This window comes from Neolamprologus multifasciatus, chromosome 6 (genome assembly GCF_963576455.1).
Source record: "Neolamprologus multifasciatus chromosome 6, fNeoMul1.2, whole genome shotgun sequence".
Lineage (NCBI taxonomy): Eukaryota > Metazoa > Chordata > Actinopteri > Cichliformes > Cichlidae > Neolamprologus > Neolamprologus multifasciatus.
The window spans coordinates 18,063,128-18,088,307 of NC_140444.1; the positions used below are offsets into that span (position 1 = coordinate 18,063,128).

At 42.0% G+C, this 25,180-nt stretch overlaps 1 protein-coding gene across 26 annotated transcripts in view; it reads right to left on the reverse strand.

The window, feature by feature from the left end:
- ptprdb (protein tyrosine phosphatase receptor type Db) overlaps positions 1-25,180 on the reverse strand; it is a 176,012-nt gene that overhangs the window by 64,964 nt on the left and 85,868 nt on the right. For all 26 annotated transcript variants that reach the window (XM_085163726.1, XM_085163724.1, XM_085163721.1 and 23 more), the window contains one exon: positions 9,945-10,091. In XM_085163726.1, the coding sequence (XP_085019852.1) occupies positions 9,945-10,026 (82 nt within the window). In that variant the 5' untranslated portion in view covers positions 10,027-10,091. The remainder of the gene's footprint in view (positions 1-9,944; positions 10,092-25,180) is intronic.

The following is a 25,180-nucleotide window of genomic DNA, read 5'->3' on the forward strand; positions in this document are numbered from 1 at the left end:
CGCTGTGACTGCCAAAAAAAAATTGACAACCTATTAGTCGAGTATTTATTTCAGTCAGCTGCGAGGCAAGAAATACCTTCATCAGGCCAAGCTTTTAAAATAAGAAAACTTGCAGATCCTCCTGGTAAACATGCATGTAAAACAAAAATATAAGCAAAAAAAAAGTATCTTAGTATCTTAGTTGACAAATCCGTCAAGCAGAAAAGCAGTCTGCAGATTAACAGAGAACAGAAATAATGACCTGCCTGCAGCTATAACATGTAAAGTATGTGCAACATTTTTTGCGTGTGTCATTATAATGCGTGTGTGTGTGTGTGATGCATGAGCGAGTAGATGGGTGTGTCTCTGAGAGAAAGAGAAAGAATGAAGAGCAGGAGAATCTCTCTCTTAATCCTCTTGCTAATCTCTCCCCCACAAAACAAATGAAAAGTGTAAAGCCAGCAGGGCCATACTAACGGTAGATCTTTCCAATTGCTTTTTTTTTTTTTATCTATCCCCCTCTTCTTTTTACCCACCCTAACCCTGATCATTCTCTTCATATATCTCGTTTAATTGTCTTACGTTATGCTTTGCCTCTCTATCTCTCTACCTCATCCCAGCTTTTTTAACCACTGAATCCTTTCTTTCTCCCGCTTCACAGCTGCTCTCCTTCCTCCATCTTTCATCCTCTTCCTTGTTACTCTTTCCCCATCTCCTCCCTCCATCTCTGGGGTGTTACATAAGTCTTCCTGTCACATTGACTGACTTTATGAAGGGAGGTGGGGTTCCAACCGTATGCTCCACACTTCTCCCAACTCTCTCCTCGCAATTCCCCATCTCTTCTCTCCTCCCCTCTCTTTATTGGCTCTCATCCTTATTCTCTTTTCTTTGATTTCCCTTTCAGTTACTTCACTGTATTTTCTCTGAATTCATCTTCACTGTTTTCCTCCTCTGGTTTCCTTCCTCTGGGTGTCCTAACTGGTCTGTCTTTTGCCTTGATCATCAGGGTTTTTTTTGTGACTGTGCCACTTGGTGGGATTAAGCATTGACATCTGGGTCAAAGGAGAGAAGCTGAAACTCAAAAGGAAACTTAAATATTTGTACATGTTTTCAGGAGGGACAGAATATGTACAGGTTTGTTGTTTTGCTGATGTAGATGGACTCGGAAAAATGAAGAACAATTACAGTGAGAAGGTGCTCATGAATGTTACCATATGTGACCACATTTCCTCACACCATCCTTCAATGTGATCCAAGATGGAAGTGAAGGAAAACTACTAAGTGGTCCACAGAGAGAGATTTAGAGGGAATTAGACAGTGCCAATCTTTCCACTCTGGTGTGTGTGTGTGGGGGTGGGGGTGGGGGTGGGGGGGGTGGAAGAAGGGTGGCCTACATAGCAATCCATATAGTGGGACCTAATCTACACAACAGATTGCAGAAATTATTCGGTCAGCTCCTGTCCCTGCACCACTTCTGAGTCATGGCTAAAGATCTACGGTAAACAAAAAGATAATCTTCAGATCTTCCTTGTAATAACAAATAAAAGAAACATAAGAATTTGGTTACCACCAAGTAGCACTGAAGATCTATAACCTGAATATTTTTGACTTCTTCACACATGCTTTCACATTTAGACATTGTCTTTTCCGTCCAATTTTTAGTTTTAATTTTGTAAATGGTGACAAATATTATGCCGTTTTGGAATTAACCGCAATGGGGTGATGGGGGCTCAGTGAAGAAGCACTTTGAAAAGACAAATAGCCAGACTAAAGGAAGCTAATGGCATAGTGTAGGAGACTATGGGGGCATATTATAGCTGGCAGATGCTGTCTTAACCTAGAGGGAGGGAGAGAGAGAGAGATCGGGTTTGTAAGAACAGATGCTAGAACAAACCTTCAGGGAGCATGGTTTACGGATATAGTGTACTAGGATTGGGAATGTGATTAGATATAAGAATGGAGAGCTGATGTTTGGTAGGGAAAACAGATGGAAAGTAGTGGAACTTTAAAGGTTTGATAAATAAAAGTCTACTTTTATTGCGCAGAGAAATTCATGAATATGTGCCGAGTAATGAACAACAACTGAAATGTATATTTTATTCTCAAGACTCATGCATTTGATTACAGAAACCTAGGACGACTTTTTCATTCATTTGATTACATTTTCTACTAAAAGTAACCCTTAAATAGCAATATATTTTGGACAGGCTAAGGGCTCTGAACTCATTCCTACACATCTTTTAAAATGCTGCAAATTATGTGCCCTCATGTCTCATCTTGTGTGCCCGCAATCACTTAGCTGATCCAATACGAAAAAGCCGTAAAGCAGACAGGCGGATCCGGAATCAACAAAAAGCAATGGATTGAGCAACACGAAATGGGACTATTCTGCCTGATACTGCAGATATCAATTGGAAAAGAAAAACTAATATAAACAATATAAAATATAGCGGGAGTAAGCTGAGTTTTCATTAGTGAAAGACTAAGGTTTCAGCTAAAAGGAGCAGACACTGAGGTCAGCTTTTCCTATGTGCTGGCTAATGTTTGGAAATGAGGATCAAATTGTTTTTAACCTTTATGATCACATCAAAATCAGGGGCATCTTCATCCGCGTACTCATAGATAATCCTGGGTGTGGACGCGTAATCATGCGTATGAACAGGTTATGTGAGTACTTGTGTTGGAAGTTTTGATCATGTCTAAAAACGCTGACTAGATCTTACCAAGCATCTGTGCTGCACCTGAGATTCATTAGTATGTTAGGGATAGAGAGAAAAGATCTAAATGTGGCTGGCTGATCAGTACCCAAAAGAGGACTGAATCAGGCTTGTCAGACAAGTTGAGGAACGAGGCCAATATAGAAGACTGAGCCAGGGCCATGATAGTCAGGCGAGAATGGGTGGGCAGCTGGCCAGAACCATAACTTAAAACACATTAACATCAAACGGACACATTAAGAGCAAATTATCAGCTGCTCGCTTTCGTCCTGGTAATGAAATTGGATTGCTTGGGCCAATAAACACAGAAACACAGAGCTATCATCCTTCTGCAGAACACAGAAACATTAATTGGAAATTATTTGGCAAAATGAGCAATTTCAACTTAGCAAAATTAAATTTTACACAATAAAGTGCCGTAACATTTGGAACAATTTTACATTAAAATATGATGTTATTCAGGTTGCACAAAGTTTAAGTGTCTATTTGAACCAAGCCAAAACAAAGTATTACATCTTTCTTTAAACTCAAAGCCCTGCAGTTTTTTGGGGGAATTTATTATTTGACTTATTTGACACAGATTAGGAGTTTCTGAGCCACTGCCAGCTGATGTTAACAAGCATTAATGAAACATTGTGATTTTTACACTAATGCAGGGAAAACAAAATGCATTTTTATTGCTGATAGTTAACGCACATCCAATTAGCATGACACTTACCCACCCAAGCTGCCGCAGGGTTTGGCTAGTGCCGAGTTAATCAGGGTTAATTTGTTAGAAACACAAGGGGAGGAATTAATCAAACAGGATCTCTTTTTATACACAGGTCATTAGAAGCACATGGGCTTCCCACTGGGTATACTACTTTACTGGGTCAGAGCTGGCTTCCCATAAAGAGGAACAGAGGGTTTTTTCAGTGCTGGTCGCACTGCATTAGTTACAGACCACTGGTCAGTTACGTTACAGCAAAGCTAACATTATCCAGGCCTCAACACAGATGAGTGCACCTGCTAAGCTAATTCTAAGACAAGGTAGTCAGATTCTGTTACTCACAGATGAGCGCACAGCTATGCTAGCTGCTAATAGCTACAGTGCCTGTGATAGCACAAAACTGAGAAGCTTCATATTTCTTCAGTTTCACATGGACTGTCCTGCTCTCAGCCTATCACCTTACTCATGGTTGGACATTAGTAACAATAAAGAACAAATTGAGGGATCACAAATAGTCAATTTAACAATAATTTAACAGGCTAATTTCCCAGAAAGTTCATAGTAAGTCCCTTAATCCTAGCGTGAACTAGTTAAAATAAAGTAACACAACTTTGATTGGCATTTTAGTTTCGTGTGTTAATGACTTTGGAAATTGTTTGTGATGTGGCCCATTTCTGTCACCTTCTGCTGCACAGATCAAAGATTTAAAATGAGCAGATGAGCATGAGGTGACACATCATCACTGAAAATGAATTTTAATACAATACAATGAATTATTTCAGAAAACATACCATGAATTATTTGGATAATGACTAAAATTACTTAAGTTGATGGATGGCATTTTCATTTAATAATGAGCTGCACACATTTCTTATAACCAATCCTTTTCTCCACTATCGGAGCAGATTTCTGAAAACTGTTAACCCTTCTACTCTCCATGTGTCCATAAATTCATAAATCCTTTACTTGCCTAAAAAATTGTTTATATTGCCTTTTTCATTTTTAAGATGCAGGAGCAGAGGACCTAATGTAAACAGATTGCCTATTGGTCTATACTAATTTTCATCTTTAAAAAATGTATTATATATAAATGTAGGTATTAGTAAAGAATTGAAGTCAGTTCTAAAGCAAAGACTTTATCCATTAAATAACCTGTTTTACATTTTGCTTCCTTTGATAGCTCTGAAGTAGAGCGGAGGACTGGAGGGGCATGTACTTTTTTGATTTCATGTGGAGACCAACAGTGTCGACTCAAAAGCAATGAAAGATCTTTTTTTAAAATTTTTACAAAAGCTCAAATGTAAAACTAAACCATTGTGATTGTGCAGAGAAAGGTTACTCACAACGAAGATACAATTAAAAAGATATATTATGTGTTAGGCCTGTTCAGTTTATACAAAACAACTGCTGGATCTTGCTTAATACTGAATAGGGAGCTGTTATATTTATTTCTACAAAAATCTTTGTATACAGTACAAAAAAGTGTCATTGATGGCAATGAATTCACACAAAAACTGTATGTTAATAACAAACTACAGAGAGTTTCACAAGCGTGATCATACCAACTTAATTTCTTGGACCTCACCCAATAATGAATGACATCACTCATTCATATGTCAGCTACATACCTAAATAGGTACAACGTTTAAATACATACATAAAGTTTGGGGCTATACTTTGAACAGTTGGACACTGTTATTGATCACTAGTGCGCCAGTCATTTGAAAATCTGAGCCTACAGAGGAATTCAGCAACTGTCTGCATCATGGCCCAAACTGCGTTGGGCAGGTGCTGACACTGTGACATTTTTAATGGACGTTATAACCAGTCATGTCAACCAGGTTTGGGGCTTTACTCTCCTCTTTCAGTGAGCAAAGCGATACAAATCACAAAAGAAACACGATCCCTTAAAGTAAATTGCTTGTATATCTTTCACGCACTTAACAAATTCTTTGGGCTCAACCTGCTGACCCCGACCTTTAGGCTAACCTGACCTCTCTGACCCTGTTTCTTCACCCTGATCCAATGAATCCTGACTATGGCTGCATCCACACGTATTGGAATTTTCCACTTTAGTTTTCTAAAATATCTCTGACCATTTCCATGAAAATGAAAATGCAAAAAACGATGTCAGTTGTCATCAAGTGCATGCCAAAGCAACAGGTGGCAAAATAACCTCAACTGTGTTGAAATGTCAGTGATTCAGGAGCCTGAAAAAATACTGAACACGCAGTCTGCCAATAAAAAAGGAGATAAAGGCACAAACATTTGATGTTGGAAAACAAAATCTTCACTCTGGCTTTTCAAAATCTCCTTTCATAGTGACCTAAAATAAAATGTCTGTGGATGAAATGTCAAAACGGATAGGAAAAGCTACATTTACTTATTTTCTTTATGTGTGCGTGTGTGTGTGTGAAAGTGTGAAAAGCTAGCTCCACTGTCACTGTAGCATTCTGAGCCAACCATCTCTCACATTAAGCTCGTCCAAAAGGCCAAGTAAATGCTGGCAATGGCAATGTGTTCAGAGGGTGACGGGTCAATCGGTCACCACATGAGCAAGTTCTTTGTTTCTAGTGTTGTGCGCTTGTCTAATATGAATGAAAAGATTATTTTTTCTAGTAAAAAACAACAAGAACAAAAAGACTTAGGAGTTTATTGAATCTCCTGTGTTTTTTTCCCTTTATACAAAAACCTTTCAGAATAGATAAATCGGAGCTGCCCAGTTTTCACAACACATTAATGAAGTGACGAAGCTGAAGGAGAGTTTCACATTACTGAAATCTTCCTCAGGCAAAATGTTAAAAAACTCTTGCTTGGTTTCAAAATGTACAGTCCCCCTACGAAAGCACATGGCTGCGACTCGATAATGCCATCCCTACTGTAAGCCTCTGAAACATGAGCTGTTTCTTTGTGTTGTGTTTCACATAGTGCGGGCTGGAGTTTTCACTGATACATCCAAGCCACATGGGGAAGCATGGCAACCCGGTGATTTTTGGGGGCAAATGCAGGCCAGCAGAAAGAAACCCTGTTGTTGTTTTGTTCCCGCTCACCCTGAATGATACGCAGAGAGATGGAGTTTCTCGTATCTCGATGCGTACGTGTGGCAGTGGCCTAGATTGTGACAGGATCAGGGCATTACTCTTAATCCACCAGATAGATGTCATATACATGCACGCGCACAGAAACACCGAGAAAGAAAAGTGTGTGGGGGGGAGAGGTGGAGAGTAAAAGAGGGTGAATTAAAAAAATAAAAACGTGAAATCACATATGCAAGCTCAGTGCTCTGCTTGCACAGTTGTACCAGCGCTTGTGTGCAGAATGCACATATGGTGAAGTCATGCAAGGTTTCCAGCTATGCACATGGGATACTGTTCCATTTGATTGCGTCATAATACTCTAGTGTAACTATACGAGTAACTTGGGTGTCGAGCAAGGCTGTCGATGTCGTCGGGATTTTTAGTAACATTTTATGCCACATATACATAAAAAAATCAAATGTGGCCTCTTTCTCTAGAAAACCCTATTATCTTTCAAATGTGTTTCATTCCTTTTGCATTAAGTTTAAGGAGAGATAAGCACAACTGAAAGCAATTTTTAGAAGGAATTTAACATTTCAAAACATGTCGCCACATTTTGAAGACCAAAGATGTCAGTGTGTCCCAGCACCCCTGTTTGAATCCTCAGTATTCAAATCTCAGAGTCCCTACTGTTGATATTAAAAGAAGCTCTGAATGTCATACACAATGAGATAAAAAGGGGAAGAAACATCCCACCGCCCCCTTTCAAGCCCTCTGTCCCTTCTTTCTCACCAGATTACATGGATGTGCTGAGAGGAGGCAGAGAGCGAGCGCGAAAAGAGCAATGGCGAAAGTCACAACGAATGAGATGAGGGCAGGAGAAAAGAAAAACATAGACAGAGAAGGCAAAGTATGAATCCTTTCCCCCCTTGTCGCATCTGTGCTGCTCCCCGAACTCTCATAGAGGAACTGTGGGAGCATCATTGTTTTGATGGATGACTGGGCCTTAACTGGCCGACCCTGGAACTTACACGTGGGACAAGAGGGCAGGAGGCTGAAAGGAAAACAAGAGTGGTTTGCGGATATGTGTGCGTGTGTGTGCTATAACTGTGCTCTGGGTGACTGTGTACTTTTAAAACATTGCAGGATGGAAATGGCTGACTGAAGCCTGCACTTGTGTGTCATTACAGCAGCTTTGTGCATATGTATGCCTGCTTTAGAAGGTGATGATGAAAAATGTGCTCTATTCTATAACCACAACCTTGCTTGGAAACACACTCCATTCTCCTTCCAACAAACAGCTACGCATGCTTCATGTATTATATACTTATGCAACAAGCATTTCAAAACAAATACACGCAATGAAATTTCCACTAGATACCATTTTGACTGAAAAAGTATAACTCCTGGATGTTTAAAAGACTCATAAAGCTTGACTAGCAGCCTTTTCCTCTTACATTATTCCCTTTCTGAGTATCAAGTCTTTTAGTACTCCCACATTCCTCTTATGCCTTAATGTCTTTTATGCTTAGTCTCAACTCAGACCGGAGCATTTCATCATCTCTGCTATAAGATTCTCATTGCTAATTGTCAACCTGAATAGTCAGACCTGGCCATGTCTCTCTCTCAAAAAGTCTGGATATGTTTCCAAGCACATCAACTTAACACAACGTTTTTGGTTTCCAAAATCTCCAGAGCCACGTTTGTCTCTCTCAACAGCTCCCAGCGGTCTGTCAATCTATACAGTCTCCAGTTATTAAATTTAATTATTAAAGTGTAGCCTAAACACCAATAAATGAAAACAGAGAAAACAAAAATTTGTCACCTAAAAATTGTGTCATAATCTAATCTATTACCTTGTGTGTTTGCAACTTAATTTGGTAGAACCTCAATAGCTGTGTTTAGCATCGAAGTATACATATTAACGGCTCTTTTAGTTTCCAAATCCAATAAAAAAGAGAAGAAAAATGGAGAATTCAACCGTGTGTGGATATGCGGCTGGATTAAATTCCAAATTTAACTGAAACTGGCCTTTTTAAGCTTTTGTTATTAGCCTGCGATATTTTTTTATTTATTATCAGAGAAAGCTGCTTTAAATTTCTTTCATTGGCACAAACAGATAGAACTGACCTTCCTCCATATCACAAATATTCCGTTTTGTTGATAATGAAAAAATTTACAACACTGAAATGTAGCTTTTTTGTTTCCACAGTTTCATAAATGCAGATGAAAATGCTGATTTAAAATACCAAAAATTTTGCGAATAATTACTGGAGACAAGAAACACCTGGTAAAGATTTTAATTCTTTACACTTAATTAATAATGTAGATATTTTACACTTAACATGCATTGACATCTTCATAAGATCAAAAATGTGTCTCAATACAGATTTTTGTACAGATTTGATCTTGTAAATTAATTCAGTTAAACAAGCTTAGCTTAAACTATTGGTAAACTAGCTTATGCTTAAGAAAATGAATCACCAACTATCTTTTAATCATATTTAAAAGCACAAATTAAAAAAAATATCAAAATTTAAAAATTCCAAAACGGACTATTAATAAACTAATTGTCTTTCAGTTTTAATTTAGCCTGTGGTATAAATAAAATAAATAAATGAATAAATTCTTTTTTGTTCAGTAACAATAAAAGTAACGATTTGCAGTAATTGCAGCTATAGTTTTGGCCAGGATGTGACTATACCCAGTATGCTAATGTGCATGTACATTTCCTTGACAAATATATCGGATGAGGATTGGATGATGTGATGAGCCACAGGGATCACACATGGATACACACAAACACACACACACACACACACGCACATGGTATAATCACAATTACACAAGCAGTAGGGAAATTATCTGATTTGCCATATGTGGTCTGTCTATCCATGCCAAGTAATACTGGGATGGACAAAAACATCTGGCCTTGTATCAAACCTGCTACCAAACATACACTCATGCACAGATGTACACACAAACTCACACAAACACACACAAACACACACACATATAGTAGGGATGTGATATCTGGAATAGTGGTCTATGAAACACAAACAGCTATATATAACATATAATATATACAATTAGCTTTAGCAATGAAGCAATGAATCACAATGTACAATAAATTACAGCAACAGTTTATAAAAAAGCATTTTATTATATTTTTTACACTTTACATACTTTGGAGGTTTGTTGTCATGTGCATGTTGAAGAACTTCAAGTAATCTCAGAGTAGCTAAATGTTAATGAGATCAGGGCTCTGTTGAGTCCATGGCATCTACTGCAGATCTGTTTGTTCTGCTTTCATGACTCTGGCTGTTTGTTTGGTTTGATTTCATCAGAATAAACCAAATTAAATTCAGACTCCTCAATGTACACAAATCCAAACATATAATGGTCACAAACCTCTGCACAATATTATATACGTGCGTGTGTGTGTGTGTGTGTGTGTGTGTGTGTGTGTGTGTGTGTGTGTGTGGCTGTGTCTGCACTAGTGCAGAGTGTGAAAGCACTCACTGTCAGCATCAGCGAGGAAGAGGAAGCTGAAGAGGAGCAGGCCTGGACAGGAGTGCATCATTGGATATGTCGACACATGCATGCTGTATCAGCCGTGAGCTCACTGCCTCACTGTACAACAGGACAATAGAAACAGGCTCTCACAACCTGGGTAGGGAATCAGGGAGTCAGAGAAAGAAAGAAAAGGAAACACAGTTATTAGTCCAATTTTTAGAGAATTTCAGACATTATATCAACTGTGGCTACACACAGACACACACACACACGGGCACACACAGACTTGAAGTGTGTGAGTTCCCTCTGGGCCTCACACTCCAGTTATGCAGCTGCCTCTCCCCTTCTCGCTTCATTAAGACCATACACTCATTGCCAGAGGTGTGTTTTGATGTGTGTGCACTTGTGTGTGTGTTTGAGAGAGAGAGAGAGAGTTGACTAAGTAGCTGATGAATTTCAACTTATGGCAAACATTTGGCATTAAAAAAAAATCAGCAACTTCTGAAGTTCAGTTATGCTTTTCTTTTTTTCTTTTTTAAAATCTCCCAAGCAAGCAATGGTCTGAGTTTTTCTGCTTTATTTTTTTGCCCATTATATAATCTACAAAGCTTTTAAGTACTACAAAGTACTTCAGTAATGGATTTCTTCCAAATGTGCGTCATATCGTCATGATTTCAAATTGATAAAAAAGGAATGACTGGCTTTAAGATGGAGGGGTGGAAGGCTAGAGCAAGGGATTGATGGATGATGGGCAGATTAAAGTGGGAGGAGACTGACTAGTGTTATCTGCTGGCTATGTTGCACACAGTGTTGGATCAACATACAGCTCAATGTCTCTATCCCTTCATCTTAAGCCTCCTTCCTTCCTTACACTCTGTCAGGTCCTTCCTGCTTTTAAAGTCTTTACTCTCCAAAACGTTCCCTCGTCACTTCCTCATATCCTTCCTCTTTAACTTACGTTCCTTCCCTTTTCCTGTCATTTGTTGTTACTCTCTCCATTGCATCATTCTTTCTCCTTTCCATCGGTTGATTTTTTTTGTATTATTCCTAACTCTCTGTCCCTCTAACTGTCTGTCTGTCTGTCTTTGTGCCATCTGCAGTGCCTGGTGTGAGTGTTTGGCATTAGAAGAGACAGGCGTCAGTCTGTGTGTCAGAAATCTCACAGCTCAAATCACATGACACAATGAGACATGGCAGATCACTGCTGCTGTCCAGAAGCTGACAGTGTTGAGTGAGAGACACTGAAAGTGAGCAGAGGCAGGAGAGGGATGCGTCTGGGCCTGTGCTGTAACGTACATGCGAGCATATGCGCGGGTTCACGCTCATGCTGCTTTACGTGAATTCCTGTGTGCGCTAACTCTGACTGCAAGTACCTGTAACTGAACTGTTTCTGTGTGTGCATCTACATATGCATCTGTGCGTGTCTGCAGCTGTGTCACTGAGAGGGTATGTGCATGTGTTTGTGTGCCTTCCAAAACTGGACAGATTCATCAGCGGCGGCAGCAGTCTTAATCCCCTCCACTCATGAACAAGCCATCTGATTAAAAAAAGACAAGGGGGGTGGGGTGGAAGAACACTGGAACCCAGAGCTCTTTGCATCCCTGCAGCTAAGGCAGCAAACAACTAAAACCCTCGCTGGATTTTCCACTTGGTTTGGTTTGGAACAATTGCTTTGGGATAACCTAGATCTCTCCCTGCACAAATTAAGTCCTGCACTGATTTACACTACTCTAGTACAGTATGGCCAGGCACAATACTTATTGTGTTTCTTGAGGATCTACCCAAAAGAAAAACACGTTTTTTTGTGTGTGTTCTTACTAACTAATTCACAAGTTATTTTGTTATTGGCTGTAAAAACTCCTCTCAATTACACAAACTCTACTTATTGTACTAACTACAGAGTGACTGCCATTGTCATTCTAAATGCATACTCATAACTCATAACAGAGCATTCATATGCACATTTGTGTAATTAAGTCTAATTTGCAGAAAATTCAATATGGGTAAGAATGGATCTTTTTTTTTTTATGTGTGTGTGTGTGTGTGTGTGTGTGCTGTCTATGCCCACTAATCACTGCAGCTTATTCACTGTCACTGGAAAAGCCTGCATTATTTAGTAACTCACTTCACAGCGTGTCACGTTAATTAAAGAGCTAACTCGGGGTGGTTTAGGGGGTGGCAGTGATGGAGGTAGTGATAAATAAAAAGATATGAGAAAAGGTGTGTGGAGAAAGGAGAAATAAAAGAGGAGCGGTAAACCTGTAATGAAAAAAAGACAAAAAGAAGATAACCTGAGCCCAAAATACAAACTTACACACACACACACACACACAAACGGACAATCACACAAACACACAGCCAGGTAGTCACCAGATTGTCATCTGCTGGCTGTTGTTGCTAGTATTACTGACGGCCTAACAGAAAGCCTCCCTCTATGCCCGAGCTTCTGCTGCTGCTGTAGATCACAGTCGGCCCTAAGCCATTCACTTACATTAGTCCCTATCACTCAATTATACACTGTCTGTCTGCCTGGGCCTGCAGCTATCTGTTACACTTATCGCTGGAATAGCTTCTGACAGAACAAAGACTAACTGAAGAGTGGGAGAACGGCTTATGCTTCTACGTCTGGGACAGACAGACGGACGTAGAAAATTTGATTAGAAAATATGTCCGGAGCCTTGTTTCAATAATAATAATAATAATAATAATAATAATCAAGAAAACATAGAAAAAACAAGGTTAAATTCATTTAAGTGCTATTTATAGTATTTATTTTAATCTATTGCATTCTTTAAGTTGTTACAGTCAATTTATAACAGAAACAATTCATTAAGAGATCAAAAGTTGAGAGCTGAGGAAGTGCAAGTCAAAAGGAAAAAAAAAACAAATTAAAAGAAAGTGAAAATCTGATCCAAAAACGGAAAGAAAAGGAAAAGAAAGTGTGGGCGGATGATGAGAGAGAGGAGGGGATACTACAAAGCGAGAGCCTAGTACAGCTGGAAGGGATGTTGAGAAAGATAGAGACAAAGACAAAAGACAGATCCTAAAAAGCATAGCTTAAGGCAAACCGTGTGCCATGGAAGAGAACACTGAGAATCCTAATTTGATTTGATATTCCAAAAGCTGAGCCACCAAATGCAATTAGATATACTAATTAACTTATTCTATTTGCCCTGTTGAAATGGTGGCAGACTGACAGAAATGTCAATGAAGAGACAATTTGTGTTTGTTGCATCATAGCGCCGCACGAGAAAAAACAAGATAAGCTAAGTGGCAACAACAAGGTTTTTGTTGCACTCCTCAGCAACGAGCTCAAGTTTCTCAAAGACCATATTTTGATTATCTCAGGCCGCTTTCACACATGCAGTAAGTTTTATGGATCAGCTCATACGAACTCCGAAAGCTGTCAGCTCATCTCTGGTGCTGTTATTTTATGAAGAAAGTCATCTTACAAATGACCTGTATGAGATCATTTGGTAACCACGGTAACACCTGGTGGTTCCTTGAAAGCACTCATGTGGCAAAACTGGCTTTTTTTCTTCTTCTCAAGATGACTAACTTAATTCCTAAAGGACTTCAATTCTTAGCTTTTCCTCCATCTCGGTGTAGGTGGTTTTGACGGCAACATGTCGTTTGATTATTTAACAGCTCCTAAAACAAATACCACGGCTTAACGGCGAAGTTGAAGATGCTGCCTTGTCACTAACACACGATCTGAAAGCACTCACTGACATAACGGATAGATAACAAGCAGTATAAGATAAGAAAAAGGGGGAAAAAAAGAGCAAATTGTCAAACTGTCTCCTACAACAAAGAAAACACAGCTGGATATGGCTTGAAGGGAGAGTGTTTGTTTGATGTATATGACTACTGAGCATGTGCGTGCACATAAACTCATACACATGCTGATTACCAGTTATCCGTCATCTTCCCAAGTGTACACAAACAAACTCAAACAGACTCCAGAAGTAAGCCCTCAGCATTTTTTTAAGAGAAATTATGATCTTTAAAGGCACAAAACTTAACGTTGCGCTGGCACATTTTAATTGCCTCTGCAGAGGATAACTCACCCACCTTTGAGCGTTCAAGAGCAGCCGCTGTATGCAGGTAGATACATCATATGCCCGTGTGTCATTATTTGTCAGTGTGAGAAAAACACAAGACAAGAGACCCAGAGAAAGTGCTCTGCCAAGCCACCTCGCTGGCCTTTTCAAAAGTGACTCAGAGGGTGGTATCGTGTGGGCGCTGAGACGCAGGTAAACTGTATACATCAGCTGCATATCCCAAAGATTCAAATGCTTATATTCAATTACTGTTTTTCATTACTGATGACATTTTCTCAAAAAATTAAGGCCATCTGTGCCTCAACTTTTTTCAATGTTTTTCACATTAGCCATGCATGACAGATCAAAAACCACATACATTTGTGAACTTGCTGCACCTCTTGCACCAACATTTTAAGCCTGTAAATCCAAATTGGACAATACACTTGAAACTTGACTGCTGCGTGACTTATTGACCTCACCGAGTATAATGACAGAGAAGTGAAGAGCAATAGATTTTAGATGAAATCACATGTATTTGTGTTATTAATCTCCACATTTTCAAAATAAGCAAGCTTTACATCTCCATTTGTTTAAGAGAACATATGATTTACTTGCTCTTAAAGATAAAAAGAGACGCCCCAATTTCCTCAGTTCACACCATAACACACGTCAAGCACTTTAATGTGAGTGCAATGTGGAACAGTGAGCTGCTGCACATATAGCTATATATAGCTATGAGAACAAATGACCAAATACCAGTTTTCACTGGGAAATGGAGCCCCCCAAAACTCTGAAAAGTCATTTGAGCTGGCTTTCAAGACACTGGCAGCAACAAGAAATCAATAAGACAAACTGAGAGGGGAGGAAGAGAAAATGTGATTGATTGAGATGAGGATTTAGGCTATCTGGCTGTACTCAACTTATCACTTCCCCTGGTTCACCAAACACTCTGTCCTCCTCCCCTCACGACATGCCTCTTATCCTTTCTTTCTGCCTCCCTTTATATCTTTCTTCAGCCTGGCTGCTTCTCTCTCTGCCTCCCCTTTTCGTCTTTTCTCTCTCCCTTCGCTACCCCGAACTTTCATCCAATCCCAAACTCTCAAGCAAACTATCATTTTCTTTTTTTGCCTTTGTAAGATGGTTTCACCAACATCTTACCTCTATTAAGGAGCACTGCAATGTCAATCAAGTGTCTTATCAGGTGGGCGAGAGGGGATTTTGGATTTTCTTGAATAAAAATAAGAGCAAATTTCATACTCAAAGAGGCAAAGAGTACCTATTTCCGATTGCGAGACGGGCTTCTATTTCATTTCAGAACACATTTTTATTTTAATTTGCAGACATTACCCTTTTTTCCTTCCTCCTCAGTTCTGTTTCCTTGATGTTAGAATAAAAGCTTTTGAGTTGGTTCTCCCTTTTCACCAGCTCCTTGTGTGAAAGCAGTCTGTTCTTAACACCTGAAAGATGAAAATCCATACTGCTGCGACATTGCTGAATAATGTGGAGACCTCGAGTTTACCTCTGTTTAATAGCCATTTATGTATTATGGTAAACACCGTTATCACTGATGTAACAGATGACAACTCAAAGACAACATGGTTGCAATTATTTATTTCAGTCGCTCTGAAGCTGATTTTTTTTGGGCCTCGGCACAATAATACATCCCACTAGCTTCACCGACTGCCTGTGGACTGTTGCCTTCAGGCAGGCGATTTGATTGCTTTAATAGCCGTTAGAGTGCTGAGCCAAAGCGAGTGCTTTTCTGATTGTCAGTCTCACAAAAACTGCAACTATTGCTCTCCACTGCTGACCATTTATGTCACCTCTTTCTGACAGACGAAAATACCCCGGACTGCATAGTCTATTAGCAGGCAAGATAGTGTCATCATTTAGCCAGTGGGTGGTTCCAGTTTTCCCATTATGATTATACATTTCACCAAATAACAGGGAGGGGAAAAAAAGGGGGGAAACTGTGCACTAAGCAGACTGCTGAATATGGCCAGTTCACGGGTTAAGCCAGCTGTGACTAACAGACCCACTCTTGAGTTTCTATTGGACCATCTCTGGCAGCCACCCATGATATCGAGAGAGCAAGAGGGAAAGAGAAGTAGACAGAGAGGAGTGTAGTGAAGTTGAGTGGATTAGCAAGAGGTGGGGGGATGACAACATGTAATTACCTATTTATCCAGCCTTTAGTGGAAGCCTCATCGAAGGCTAATTGAGCGGTGCATTAGTAAGAGGGCTGTAAAGATAGCAGCAGGGAGGGATGGAGGGAGGAACTGGGAAGAAGATGAGAGATGAGCACCAGCTGAGGGCCATGAAGGTTAAAGAGAGGGATTTCAGTGGCACACAAACCAAGAGCTGGAAAGAGACAGAGAAAGTACAGCAATGCGGTTACTTCGGTGTGGTAATTTTATGTCTGTGCCCGTGTAACTGGAGCTCAGATGCCTTATTTTAAGTGGCGGCAACACAGTGGAAACATTTTCAGCCATGTTTTACACGTATCCTGTTTTCATTAAATGTCATTTTTTTTAAAAAGCGCAGCAGGAGCTGTAAAAAAGAAAAAAATCTTGTGATTTAAAATTCACATTAGAGCAGAAACTACAAGCCAACTAACTCATTAGTCAACTGAAAGAACTGGCAACGTCCCAGCAATGTAGCAACTTACCAGGACACTGCACCACCGTCACCTCGGTTATAGTGGAACCTGCGCACACCATCTCTGAATTACACCACTTCTCATTTTCTCAATCAAGTCTGGTAAACAACAACAAAATTGTGCCGCAGTGCACTGGACAGTGATAAATCTGCAATGAGCCTCAGAAACAGTAAAAACAGCACTCGTGTACAGTACTTCAAAATCTAGTTATGTCATATTTTTCGTATTCTCGTGCTTCCAAGTGTGCTTCCTCCGGAGGCATTCACTGTACAGCGGAAAGCCTTTATCGCTGGAGGTAAAGTGTCACATCAGAGGCAGTCATCTCTGTAATGTGTTTTAGTATATGGATGGACGGAGAGAGGATAGATCTATGGATCGATGGGCCCGCAGTATGGTTATGGTGTGACTGCTGCTGCAGCCCTGTGACATGCTACACATGTCTAGCAGAACTGGATACACATCAGGGGGAACATGAGTGCTAACACAGGCACACATCCACATCCACAAACACACATACAAATATCTATCTAGCTGCCAGGGTGACCTCTAAAAGCAGGAATATGGCAGTAATAATTTACAGCCCTTTGAACGGCTCTCACATCAAATAAAATATGGATTTCCTCCAGAAGCGGGCTAACCCTTCTGTAACTGGACCTTTTATCTACAGCTATAACCTATCTCCCAAATCCTCTTCTTTTATATACTATCTAACCTGGGTGCTCAATAGGTTCATCAGCATGAGAGCTCACTCAGCGCAGTCTTTTGCATTCTGCTCACTTCCCCTGAGAGTCCACTGAATGCACTTACAGTACCTGTGGTCTCAAAACATGCAACCATTCACAGAAACAGCCACTCACATGTCCAGTGGTGCTCAACAACTGAGTGAACCTCCTGTTTTCGTTTGACACTGAGGAGGACGAGGAGGAGGAGGGGGCGGCAGTGGAACCACGCAGCAGCTCAAACTCTACTTCACACATTCACCGAATTCCACGGTGCACCACAAGTCAAGAGATGGCCTTCCTATTGTGAGAGAAAACCACTTTCTTCGTCAATGAGAGGAGTGACTGCTGACTAGATAAAAGCGAGCTCCATTTGAATGTAAAAAGTCATGCTTTTTCCACGGTTCCCTCCGGCTGATTTCATGCAAAGTGGACAAATTAAATCAAATCCTAATCTCTCCTTTTCAACTATTCATCTGTACAAGCTCAGGGAAAACTTTGAAGAAGGCTGAAACCTACTGATTACTGGAAAAACACAGACACACAAATATTCCTAGCAACAACGAAACAGAGACAAGGGGGATTTTAAAAAGTCGTAAAGAGTAACTACCCTCAAGGTCAAAGGGAGTCCAAAAATACATTTCTAGATCAATCTTCTCCAATGTCATGTTACAATGTCTGAACGAGAAGGATGGGGTTACCAAAGCTTTTTTCCTCAGATTGATTTTGGCCAGCAGAGTAGTGGGAGTACATAGGTACGACTCAAAATAACATGCAGGGAAAAGCAACGATGTGAACACCATGCGTGGATTTTTAAATGTGTTTTTTTTAGCACGTGGTAGCATCTTGAAGGATTCTTTCCAACTCTATAATCAACCATAACTATTATAATTAGGAAGGAAACATGTGCCAGAATCTTGATTATGTCTTGCATATGCTGCTGCCAATTTAAAGAAGGTAAAGAAGAGCAGAAAGACCAAGTTGTACACATGCAAAATTGCTTAATGAGAAATAAGAAATAGCTTTGCTTCGAGCTGTGACACATGCAACATCACACACTTGTCACATGTGCCAGTTCCATTGGTTTTCTGCAGGAAAATTCAAACATGCTGGGTAACTTTCCACAACACAAGCTGCTGAGACTACAGTTTACACAAAACCTCATATTTTCCATTGGTGGTTACTTTATATGGATATGAAGTTACATAGTTTGAAAGGACAGAGGTCTGACAAATGGAGAGATGGGAGAGCAAAAAAAGACAGGAGAAAGAAGATCTGATCGCTACGAGTTAAAAAGAAAGACAGGAGAGCGAGACAGAGAGAGGGAGAGAGCCTGGCTATATATCCTTTGGCTCAATAATTAAGAGTGGGGACAATAAATATGTAATGGGGACTTTTTCCACCAAGTGCGGCTGCCTCTCCTTCTTGGAGATGGGACCGTGGGGAGACAGGCCCGGGAAGAGCAACTAAGCACATTGGCCATTAAAAATGGATGCAAGGAACCCTGACTGGCCCTGTCGACCAACCTCCCTGAATGTTGTGATGGGAGTTGCCGTGGTTACAGGGTTCCCAAATGGTCCTTGGTTGTCAGGGTGAATCAAATCAGACATCACAGCACCTCCGCCCTTCGTTGGGCTGCTGCCGCTGGGGGCACCGCAACACAATGATGTCACCAAGAAAGGAAGTTTGGACCTGCAGTGTGTGTGTGTGTGGTTTGAAGAGCAAGAAATCCAAGAGGCAGAGAGATTAACATGATTTCCCAACCAGCCCTTAAAAAGTTCTGCTTGTTAGTATCAGTGCTCCATTTGTCTCAACTGGATCCAGGGTTTTATATAACAGCAGGCTTGCTTGTTTGAGTTCCTAGAGTAAGATTAATACAGTGGAGTGTTAAACAGATAAGGATCTTATTGCGCCATGACTTCAAAATATGACTTGCGTCCCAGATCTATCAGTGATGCATGTTTATCCAAACTCATTGAGACTTTTCAGAGAAAGAAAAGAATATTTTGTTTTAGAGAGAGCGACAGGAGAGAGGAAGCAGTGGTGGAACTCGGAGACTTTCCTAAAAGAGAAGATTGAAACCGCCCTCATATCTGACCATTAAATATGAAGTAACACCCAGCGGCCAGTTAGCTTAGCAATACGACTGGATGGAGGGGAAGAAGAAGGAGGGGCCTTAAGGATGCTGTTAGCTCGATTTTGTTATCTTTCTTCAGAGACAGGTGAACTGTTTACTGTTGTTTTCACCTTTAGTGATAAACTAGCTTATCATGGGAGTCATAGTGAGCAGTAATAAAGTACTTGAGTGTACTAATTAACATCACCTTTTAGATACAGACTGACTGTGTTGTTCCACAAAGCAGGGAATCTGCACCCATGATGCACCCATAAAACAAGCAGCATCACTAAAAAGAATCAGTATGATGTAGCATAAGCAAAAATACTCAAGTAAAGGTCCTCAAAACTGTGCACACATCTATACAACACTAGAAAAAGTGTACTTAGATACTTTTAATAATTGTTTTGGAGGCAAAATTAGAAAAGGACATGTGTAACAGTGATTATGTGGTATTATTCCACTTGCCACAAATGTCAGTGTAATGGGGAAACAGCGCCCCCCCCTCGGGGTGGCTGGTTAGGTGAGGCTGGCTGCAATAATCGCTGCCAGTCTGCCGTAGCCATACGAGAGGTGAATTGTATTGTTCTGCACACGATATAGCTAAGTAGTACAGACACATAAAACATGTTTGATTAGTTGTTGTGCACCGAGTGTAATAAGTGCTTAGTGGACACATGTCCAACACCAGTTTTTTGTACTTTTCATTTGTTTATTACTGTGTAAAACTGTATGCTAAAGCGGAATGCTAATGGGATGTTCTGCCGTAGTGTGCTGTGCGGAGCGGTGTGTGGCGAGCCATTTGCACTGATACAAAACCGTTGTTTCCATTCAGGTACATCATTTGTTGTTGCTGTTATTTTATTGTATATTAAAAATTGTAATATTGCTGCAGTAATCGCGGCCAGTCTGCCGTAGCCATACGAGAGTGTGCTGTGCGGAGCGGTGTGTGGCGAGCCATTTGCACTGATACAAAACCGTTGTTTCCATTCAGGTACATCATTTGTTGTTGCTGTTATTTTATTGTATATTAAAAATTGTAATATTGCTGCAGTACGAGCGATCAGAGACTCCTTGTCTTTTTAAAAAACAACACAACGCAGAGTCGAGGAGTCTGTTTGGGCCGAACTGTTGCAGCGGGATGAAGCAGAAACCGGTTACACTGGTGCCGTGACCCAAGCTCCTGCAATCCTGCGACCGCAACGGGGCCGTCTACTTCCTGGAAGGTGGAAAAGTCGCGGGAGACCGGCTTTTCTTAGTCCCGCCATTTTCTGCGTTCTCTAGAGACATCGGGGTGGGGCTCTGTGCTTTCTTTTTTTTTTTGGAGATAAAAAAAAAAGAAAAAGGGAGAGACACATTGCTGAGCCATGGCAGATTTTCCCAGTTTTGGCAGGGGAAGGGGGGCAGTTGGTTTTTCCCCTCTGCATTCATTTGGCAGAGGCAGATCAAGGTTGCTGACAGCCCCAGTTTCATCCACACCTAAGCCTGTCCTTGCTGAGTTAAATGGAAACCCTATTGATGTGAACTGTGATGATCTACTAAATACTAGATCAGAAACCAGTCCCACAAAAGAGAATCTTTATGCAGAGATTGCAACGCAAATTGGGTTTTCTATTGGGGAAAGCATTGCCTCTTGTCTTGAATCTCGGTTGGGCTCTGGAGTGGGAAACAGTGTTTTTGGGTCTGCCAATAATGTGTTATCAGAACCCTCACTGTTGAATGTGATTGTAAAGTCTGATGTTAAAGAACCTGTGTGTTTTAGAGGGGATGGCTGTGATACATGCAGTGTTCAGGAATGGGAGGAAATGATGATGACTTTTTTTAAGAGAAGAGGGGTACCTGTTGCTGAACAAGCTGATGATGTGCTAAGTAAACTGCTGGGGAGGGCACGAGAAATAGTCAAGGTGGGCATACGTAGTAAGCCATCTGTGTGTCTTGAGAGGGGCCCAGAGCCCATTTTTGAGATCTTAAAGCAGCACTTCAGTGACACTGCCTGTTCAAGCATGCCTTTAGCTGACTTTTATGCAACACTACCCAACTCAGGTGAAACACCGTTTGATTACTGGCTCAGGTTGAACAGAGCCATGGAGGTGACAGAAGACTGTCTGAAGAGACAAAATAAGTCCTTTGCATATCTGACAAAAGAGCTGACTGCTATGTTTATCCGTCACTGCCCAGACTCAGAACTGTCTCTTATTTTCAAGTGCAAGCCCCTGCAGCAGTGGACGGTTGCTGATGTGCACGAGAAATTGCTGGAGCATGGCAAGGACCGGAAGTGCACCCCTCAGTTTAGTGCAGTCAGTGCCTTGAGTTTTGAGCAACAGGAGGTGAGTCCTAATGTGCAGCAGGCGACAGGCAACATTAAGTGTGTTACACCATCACCAACCTCTACCCCAGCATCACTTACCGACCTTCATGCAAAACCACCTACTGATCGTCTTGATCATGTGATAGCACTGTTAGAGAAAGTCCTGGAGGGGCAGCCTCGACAAGCGAAACTGCCTGCTAAGGATGATGTAAGGGTCCCCCGGAACCAAACACACAAAATTGTGCCTTGCATGATTTGTGGTGACACTGAACACTCTACGTATCACCACTGTAGAGCCCATCAGCTGTGTTTCATCTGCCATGCTGGCGACCACACACGGGCTCAATGCCCCAGGGCCGTGTCTGTCAGAGTCAGGGGGCCTGAATCAGCCACCCAGCAGCTGGGAAACTAGATGGCCTACATGTGGAGGGGGCAAGTGTTAGGCCTGAAATTGCCCCCAAAGATGATGATTTTGATGATTTAGAATCTGTATTACACACTGTTTGTGAGGAGCGCCAGCTAGGCCGGAGACCCATTCTTCAGAACACACACAGACTAAAACAGCATGATGAGCTGTTCTATGAAAATGTGACCCTGGGGGGCAAAGTGTCTGTTAAAGCCATGCTTGACAGTGGCTCTATGGCCTGCACCCTCAGCACCAATATGATGCCCCAACTATTACATCATGCGGTGCTGCAGACCCCCACCTTGCAACCCACGGATGTCGTCCTGATTGGCTGTGGTGGTTCGAGGACCGTTCCATCAGGTGTGTGTGACATTATGGTGGAGATGTATGGCTGTAAAGTTGTTGTGCCAATGTTGGTGATTGCAGGGCAGAGTGAGGACCTCATTTTGGGCAGCAACCTAATGAGGTATCTGGGTAATCGCCTGAGGGAAGAGGGACATTTAGGAGAGGAATGCAGCAAGACCCTGAGTGCTGAAGAACAGCCTAATAAAAATCTGCTGAGTTCAATGTCAGGGGTGGTGGCCCCAGGGCATGTTGGTGATAAGATCGGAACTGTCAAGCTGAAGAGAGCTGTAACATTAGAGCCCTTGACAGAACACCTTGTTTGGGGCAGGCTGCAGCTAATGAATAATGGGGAAGTGGGCAGTGCTGTAGTTGTAGAGCCCACCGGGTCAAGGTCTGGACTGAGGTCAGTTATGGTTGGGAGAACTGTAGCGCATCTAAACAGTGATGGGTGGCTTCCTGTGAAAGTGCTGAACCCCTTTGACAAGCCGATAACACTGAAACGGAACATGAAGTTGGCTGACGTGTCCCCCTGTGCAGCAGTGGAGAACTTCAGCCCCACTGGCTCCTACTTGCAACAGAACATGCAACGGTCTACTGGCTCAGCTTGGTGCCATGATGAGCAGAGTCTAGTTACTGATGTTTCCACTCTGCCAGATGATTCACCCTCACAGGAGGTGACAAGTGGTTGTAGCCCCTTACATGCAGTGCTGCAAAATCTGGGGCTGTCTGATATTGACATTGATTCATGTGCAGTTTCGCCGGCTGGCAAAGAAAAACTGGTTGGCCTTATAGCCCAGTTTGAGTCTATCTTCTCGAGAGACAAGCTGGATTGTGGCAAGGCTAACGGCTGCCTACATCGAATTCGAGTTGTGGACGACAAGCCATTCCGGTTGCCATGCCGACGTGTTCCGCCAACTCATTATGAAAAACTAAGACAGGCTCTGAATGACATGGAGGAACGGGAAATAATTCGGAAGTCTTGCAGTGAGTTTGCATCACCCCTGGTCTTAGTTTGGAAAAAGTCCGGTGAGTTGAGAATCTGTAACGACTTTCGCTGGCTTAATGCTAGAACTGTCAAAGATGCTCACCCACTCCCGCATCCAGCTGACGCACTGGCTGCTTTGGGAGGGAACGGATTGTTCTCCACAATGGACTTGACTTCGGGTTATTATAATGTGGAGGTGCATGAGGAGGACCGTAAGTACACGGCATTTACGTCTCCATTTGGGTTGTACGAATATAATCGTATGCCACAAGGACTGTGCAACAGTCCGGCCACCTTCATGAGGATGATGCTAGGCATTTTTGGGAATCAGAACTTCCTCAGTGTGCTGTGTTATCTTGACGATGTTCTGGTTTTTGCCCCGACAGAAGAATTGGCACTGGAGCGCTTGCATATGGTGTTCCAGAGACTCCAGGTTCACAACCTTAAGTTGGCTCCAAAGAAATGCCATTTTCTGAGACAGTCTGTGAAATTCCTGGGGCACATTGTAAATGCTGATGGGATACAGTCAGACCCTGACAAAATAGCATCCATTACATCCCTTGCAGAGGCAGACCTTATGGAAGAGGGTTCGAGTGTACCATCCCAACAGAAGGTCCGCTCATTTTTGGGGATGGTAATGTTCTACCAGCAATTTATTGAGAACTGCTCATCCATCGCAAAACCTCTGTTTCGGCTGACATCTGGGGATAAAGGCCCTCGTGGTTCACGGCGAAAGCACCGGCTGGTGCGTAGAAAGCTGTGTGAGGAGGACTGGACGGATGAATGCAGGGCAGCTTTCAATGAGCTGAAGCAGGCCCTGTTGGATCGAGTGCTCCTGGCCCATCCTAACTTTGAGGAGCCCTTTTTGCTCTCTGTTGATGCCTCAAGCAGTGGCCTTGGTGCTGTGTTGTCGCAAGTTCCTGCTGGGGCTTCTACATCAAGACCGATCGCCTTTGCCAGTAAGACACTCAATCATGCACAGTCCAAGTACCCAGCGCATAGGCTGGAGTTCTTTGCATTGAAGTGGGCAGTGTGTGACAAGTTCCATCACTGGTTGAGGGGTCATCAGTTTACCGTATGGATGGATAATAACCCTCTCACTTACATACTTTCTAAGCCAAGACTGGATGCATGTGAGCAGAGGTGGATCGCAAAGCTAGCGCCTTTCCAGTTTGACATAAAGTACATTCCTGGTCCTAAAAATGTGGTTGCTGACGCGCTGAGCAGGGAGCCCTTCGTGCACCCCAGGGCCTCACACCGGTTGATAAGGGTTCCATATAAGGAACTTCTGGCAGAAGCAGAGGCAGTCGCCACTGGTGGGGTTCAGGAGGCCTTCAGATGGACTGTTCACTCAGCTGATAAGGTCTCAAGCAATGACCAGCCTGTTGTTTCGCAGTGCACGGCTGTTGCACAGACAGGAATGCTGACATCTTCTGAGGTGGGAGCTGTCTTCCAGGCCCATTGTGAACATGAGTCCAGGGTGTGGCCACATGCTCTCCTTCTGCCCCAATGCTCGCAGACTGTGCTTACGCCAAACCAGTCTGACTCTGAACCCTTCTCGCATGATGACCTAGTGGGACACCAGCGGCGTGATGATGTGTTGTGCAGAGTGATTTCCTATGTGGAAAGGGGACGGAGACCCTCAAGGAGGGAGCGGG